This window comes from Morone saxatilis, unplaced genomic scaffold (assembly GCF_004916995.1).
Source record: "Morone saxatilis isolate NCDOM2014 unplaced genomic scaffold, NCSU_SB_2.0 Contig18, whole genome shotgun sequence".
Lineage (NCBI taxonomy): Eukaryota > Metazoa > Chordata > Actinopteri > Moronidae > Morone > Morone saxatilis.
Genome location: NW_023339740.1, coordinates 12688558 through 12695618, shown reverse-complemented (window position 1 = coordinate 12695618; position 7061 = coordinate 12688558). Strand labels below are relative to the sequence as shown.

At 40.5% G+C, this 7061-nt stretch overlaps 1 protein-coding gene across 1 annotated transcript in view; it reads right to left on the bottom strand.

The window, feature by feature from the left end:
* Positions 1-7061, bottom strand: part of LOC118328620 (low-density lipoprotein receptor-related protein 1-like) — a gene marked incomplete in the record, with an annotated part of 88024 nt that overhangs the window by 44272 nt on the left and 36691 nt on the right. The window contains 3 exon segments of the mRNA XM_035662445.1: positions 28-217; positions 2253-2475; positions 3778-3940. Of these exon segments, the coding sequence (XP_035518338.1) occupies positions 28-217; positions 2253-2475; positions 3778-3940 (576 nt within the window).

Genomic DNA, 7061 nt, shown 5'->3' with positions numbered 1-7061 from the left:
GTGTGTGTGTGTCTGTGTGTAGTATACCTGGAGGCTGGCGTCTCTGGTGGTAGACATGCAGTGCCCCTCCCTTGTCCACCCTGGTCACGACTTGGTAGTCGGTGCTGTTAAAGCGGTTGACCCTGATCACACTGGTTTTAGGCTGCATGTTAGCGTTGTCTGAGTTGGTGGCATACAGATAGTTTTCAAACACAGTCAGCCCGTAGAGGTGCTCGATCTTGAAGAGGAAAAATGGGAAGTGGGAAGATGAGGTAAGGGTTGAGGGAAAGAGTAAAATAGAGGGAAATTACTTTGAAATCAAAGTACTAAAAATAAAAGTTTATCTTAGATTAGATTTTATGTGATCGTTTGTTGCAGGTTCGGGATAGTTCTACTTATTAACTAAACATATGAGTCTGATGAAAAGTAAAAGCCTGCCACTGATTTTTTTTAGAAACTTCAGTGATGCACACTCCTTCCTCACCTTCATATGGTACTTTATGCACTTTATGCAAAGAGGGACTTTCTATGTTTTATATACTTGCAAGCAATAACAAACAATGAGGTGCCCTAATATATGAAAATAATGAATTACAGTGGATAAAGAGTGCCATGATTCAACATGGAGTGGCAAGAAACCTCAGATTATTCATTATCAATTATTGCTGTAAGTAAGTTACTGTAAGTACTAATAGTTATAGCTACTGTATATATTAAACGTAATACTTTTTTATGTCATTTTTCTCATGCTTTGATTAAATTTACAATGAATCTGTTAACTGGTAATGTAGCATGACGAGGTATTGTTTCCATGGTTACGTTTAGTAAACCATGCGCTGTGTTGTAGAACAATGGTTAAACTGTGTCTTGCATGTTTTTTTAAGATGTCCATATACACAATTTTAAAAGCCACCTAGTAAACTCGTAAACTACTATTTCCCATGGCCATGACACAAGTGGTATTGGTATAAAGATGATGAAGTGTCTAGCGACTAGCGAGTGACTGAGAGGGACTGGGAAAGCTTCACTGCTCTCAACAGCCTGAACTCACAGACAAACTAGTATCCATCTGAGAAAATCAGGAAGAGAAGCAGGGCTGTTCACATCTGAACAGACATAGGTCAGTGACTCAGTGTCCCATGAGGCCATGTCTGCAGCAGCATAAAACCTAACATGTCATTGTGGTCTATCACAGCAGGCTGTGTGGAGCTCACTGGACCATAGAGAGACAGAAAGTCAGATATATAAAAAGGGTTACTATTATAGACTGAAAGGAAATGCTATGCTGAGGTAATACAGTGACTATACACCTATTAGTATCCGACTGTAAGGAAACATAATGTGCACTATGTCACCTTTACTCATCCAGCCAAGAAAACCGACTGACCAACCGACAGAGCAAATAACTGCCCATAGCCAACATCAAAATTGGATATGTCAAAAGGGCCTCAATTACAAGTCAGACTGCAAAAAATATATCTGTATCTGATTTGGACCACATGTGAAAGTGGCCCAAATCAGAATTGAAAAGATCCGATTCCATATGGTTTGTGTCACTTTGGCCTGCAATCTGAACATGGCCTAACTTTGTCACTAACTGCGCGGCAATGTTGCCACTGACACCCAGTTTATTATACTGCAAATGCAAGGGTTTCCATCAGTGGGCCATAGGTTCAATAACCATTGTGTTACCCTATTCAGAAATATATAGTGACTTAACAATTATTTAAATTAAAATCTTCCAAGATTACCACTTTTAGAGGACATGTCAGGCCTTGTGTATAAACACATATACTCTTGATGAAACAGCCCGAACTCAGCACCATTAATAACACACTTCTGTTTAACCTTAACCTGAAGGATGTGAGATATGGTGGTTTGTATGTGTACGTCTGTGCCCTTAGGATCAGTGATTAAATGAAAGCCATTACTTCTTCACAGATCACAGTAAAAGCCATAGTAACACATTTAAGAGCCACTGTGCTTTATCAGCGCTGCAACATCAACAGCCTGAGTATTAGAGACTATTAATCAGCTGCTTTAATGAAAAGGTAACTGTCCACCAGCTTCACTCTGCTCATAACTCACTGGGCAAGAGCAAATTACAGGAATACACAGGAGAAACATACGGTGCATTATAGATATACTATAGAGGAAACTCTAATGTACACTAGAGTTTTTAGAGAATTATGAATAGCATACACAAGGACAGCACATTTAAGAGAGATTATCTTCCTGCTAAAGAAAGATAACGGGAGTGCAAGTGTGCTCACCAGCAGGCCTTGGATGATGGTGTGCCGGTTCTTGCCTTCATAGTCCACCACCTCAATGTAGTCCAGATAGGCATCAGCCCAGTACACCAGCCTGCTGACGAGGTCCAGTGTGATGCCGTGGGGGAATACAATCTTACTGTCCACAAGCTTGGTCCGGTTCTGGCCATCCATGTCGCAGCGCTCTACTTTAGGGATCTGACCGTAGTCTGTGAAGAATACCTTACTGTGGAAAACAAAGGATGAGGTCTGATTGAGGATAGATGGATGGATAGATCAACTGAAATTTTATTTTTAGCCCAACTGGCTTTGTTACAATAGATTTATTGCCCTTATTTCCATCACAGGGAGACAATAATGATCTAGTTTTTCAGTAGGCAAAAGTAGAAAGGCAGGACACAACCCTGATAGTAGACAGTAAGCAAAATCAATTGTTTCAGTCCTTCAAGTAATAACACAAATTATTTGTTTAATATATTTAAGGTTTGGGCTGTTGGTTGGACTCTCCTATGCCAATTTCAAGACCAAAACATATGAATTTATTTCTAAATAGATAGACAGGACAGTAGGCTGAAGGTAGTCCTGGAGGATCACACACAGTATGTCAGAGTATAATCATTATTAAGTTTTTCACTGCTGCAAAAACAACACTTGTGACTTATTTGTAGCTACAAATAACAAATCATACTCACAGTCCCTTTAAAAGTCTTAAAAAAGCTCAAAAACACATTCCACACAATTTCATTCATCAGATATCTGGAGATCCTTGTCTAAACTAAACTAAACTAAATCCTGTTGTCAATTTTCCATTTTTTAGGGTGAACTCAGTAAACAGCCAGATTTGTGGTGACTAAATTAACAGCACAGAAAAGGATGAGAAAAGAATTGCTGTTATTCTTGTTATTCTTGTTTTTCTCCCTTGCAGACCACCACCACAACAACAACAAAAAAAACCCAGCTACAGTGAATCTACCTGACCTTATTACTGGAAAAACCAATAACAGCCAAGGAAATTGAGTGGGATGAAAATAATGCGCGTAGCTACGAGCAAATGTGTGCACATATACACACAAGCTCTCACATTCATGCCGCTAATTTTTTCCAGCCACACAAGCGCTCACACACACATACACTCACTCAAGCATGTGCCACAGATATACACACACTTTCAGGAATTCAGTTGGAAAGTCTGGTCATAAACAAAAGAGCTGTAACAAAAACATGCTTTTACACTCGAAACCTATACAGTCAGCATACCACAGTGAAAACATAACATCTGTACTCAATTACCCCAATGTCCAAACCTCAATTTAGCCTCCCCCCATTTAAACTCTTTGTTTCAAAGTTGGGTAACACCATGAGAAGACAGAAGTCTGACTCCAGTCACTCTCATGGGTCTATGGGTTTGCATGAAGCACTTAGAGAAGGATCTCAGTCTCATGTACATTTAGAAGCACACATATGGTACCTGTCTTTGCATTTGTATGTGTGCTTATGCACGAGACAGAAAGCAAGAGATCAAACTGACCCCATGGTGGGGTCCAGGGCGATGCCTTTAGGGTTGTACAGCTCCTGGTCCAGGAGTGTGACACATGTCTGCCCGTCCTTGTCACACACGAAGATCCTGTCATCCACGTCATCCACAAAGTAGAAGTTTCCGGTGAGCCAGTCGATGGCCATCTGTTCCACATCTGGACAGAGAAAGGGTGGAGGGGTGAGGAGGGGGGAGATGGGAGACGGGAGATGCGGGGAAAACACTGTTTTCAGAACTGGAATTGATTCATTTTGAACTTGAGTATGTGATGTTGTTGTATATACTTGCAGCAGATGGGGAACAGTTTGACTCATAGTCATATGATGAAGTAAATTAGTCAGCCATACTGTGTAGCAGCTACTTCAACACACACTGTCCAGATTTTCAGGTTTGGACTCGAGGCAGTTTTCTTGACTGACAAATGAGATGACAGCCAACTCCAATTAGCAAGTGTCAAGGTAGTGCGTCTGTCATCTGTCATTTAAAGTCACTCAGACAGACAGAATATGTGACATGTTGTGTGTTGCCTCGAGGATCGTGAGGTTGCTGTAGCTGTAGCTAAGCGATGATGGGTGTGCTTATTTTCTGCTGTGCTTATTTTCCCGAGGTTCAGCTAACAGGGAAGACCAGTGCCCCACCCATTGATGAAAATCAAACACCTAGAAGTGTGCACATGACAGCACACACATACTTTATGGAAGATTTACAGCCTACAGAATTTCAACAGAGACTAGCCTGGAAAAGGAAAAAATGGAATATCCCTGCTCTGTCTAAACTGAATTTTTGAATGTGGTGCAAGACCACATAGGGAGGGTCTGAGAAAGGAGAAAAATAGTGAAAAAGAATAACATGAGACATTAATATACCCCTCTCCCTGGTTCCCTCATTCCCTCCTCTTCCTTCCTTTACTCAAACACCAGCTCAGCCGCACTGAGTCTGAGCCAAGGATCAGAAACAGAAAGCTATTGTTAAAGCTGAAGGAAAGAGAGACAATATTAAAGGTCCAGAATGACCAGTTTACTGTAGTGATTGGCACTCCAGTGCTCTTCTTAAGTATACCTCTGAGATGATGTAATTTATTTACATTTATTTCATTTTATGCAACTTTATATTTGTACACCACTATATTTTCTATAAAAATCATACTTTTTACTGTTTACAGCAGCAGTTACTATAGTTACTTTGCAAACTGATATAAAAATCTGTAACTACCCAACAGTATATAAAATAGTTAAATTTATCTCCACGAATTAACAACTACAACATTAATTAATGAATTGCTAACACAATGCATCAGTAATAATAATACAATAATATAATAACATGAAAGTGACAGGTGACACTAACATTTTATCACCTTTAAGTTGACAAGTTGCTCTGCTTCAGTTTTCATGGCAGACATTGAATAAAATTAGCATTCATTTGATTATTTGTTATGTTTCAGTCATTTCTGATGAACCAGGATTACAAATCATTGTACCTCATTGTCACTGAATCCTACACACAGGTCCTAGTAACATTTTTCAAGATTTATTTGACAGTCATCTTTTTATTTTGTGGTTTAGGTACTTTTACTTAAGCAAAGGATCTGAATACTTCTTCCAGCAGTGACTGTTGTACCTTTACATACTAATCTTAACATAGGGAATGAAACCTATACTCTTGCATATGAGTCAGCTAGAGAGAGAGAGAGTGAGAGAAAGAGTGGGGAGGAGGGCTTCACAAACCACAAGATTTGTATTTTCACAGCTGCCACAAGCTCTGCTCTCCACTGAACTATCCACACACACTGACTCACACACATACACAAACACCTCAGATGTAGAGCTAAAGTCGTGCTGCAGGAGTCCTCGGTCATGCAGCGCTCAGTGCCAAGGGTGAGGTCTAATATGGTGGTTTACCAGGGTGATCAGGTCACTGTGGTGATTTAAGGGAGACCAGAGGATCGATTTCTCCAACCAGGAAAGCAAAGCTTGGGTGGGGGAAATGACAAAGCAGATTCCTCTGAAAAAGAGCTCCATAAAAGTGTGCATAGTGAAAGCTTACCAGCTCTGGTCCAATAAATCAGACTGTAATTCCAGAGGAGACCTCTGTTTAGAAAAACTGCCTGACTAGCTAAGGGAGGGAGACACTGTCAAATATTTGGGGGTTTGAGTAAAAGTGGAAAACAGACAAAAAGAAAAATGCAGATTGAAGAAAGGGAAAGGAATAAAGAGTGAGAGAGAGATTTGATTTCCACTAAGGAAACTTGGGCATTGTGCAGCAGCATTTCTGAGGTTTATTGGAATCAGGGGCTGTATTCCCAAAGGTGCTCTTACTTTTTAACACAGAGATCTCTGTTCAAACACTTCCAGCTGCCCCACAACACACTGATTCACTGATTAAGCAATGGATAAACAAATGGGGGAGAAAAGAGGAGATTGTGCAATATTTGAAGAGTTTAATGAAAGCCTTGAAGAAAAATGTCCACTGCCATTTTCCTCCACTTCTGCTTAACAGAAATGGCTCCAGCGAAGCTAGAGGCTTTTCTATCTCCTCCCATTCTCCTCCTCTCTCTCTCCTCCTCCATGCATCATCCCCTTATCCCTCCCCTTTGTTCCCTAGAGGTGGAAAAACAGTCTGGATTCATTAACTGCAGCTCTGTCTGTCTGAAAACTATGCTATAAAAAACAACACAGCATAATTGAAAAAACAGAACTGGCTGCTGTCTTCTTTTTTTTCTCCCTCTCTCTCTNNATGTTTTCTTATTCATGTTCTGTTCCTTGTTGGTCGAAGAAAAACAACAGCTAAGTGCATGTCTACATAATGTATTCGAAGTGCATCACAAAATCGAGCAACACACCCACTGCTTGTATGCCGCTAACACAGGGGATCAATAGTGTAGTTATATCAGTAGCATTACTTTAAATGGAGCTCGTACAGGTTTCACACCTCCGAACTGTCATTTTTAAACTGTGATTGAAGTTTTAACACCAACCGCTCACATGCCCTAACCCCCACTTCCCCTCACCAACCTCCCACACTTCAAAACACTCCCTCAAGCATCTGGGGAAGGCGTCACACCAGAAACACACAGGCAGCGGGAGAAAAAAACAACCAAGAAAAAAAAAACATACTGTCCTCTGAATGCGGTTCTGTTAGGATGCAGAAGCCACACAAAGCTAGAAGGGAAAGAAAATACATAATTTGTTGAATTAAATACTGAAGATTAAAATGTATTTTATAGTTCAGAGTGAATGTGTGTGAGTAAAAAGGGAGGACGGGGGGGGGGGGGGGGG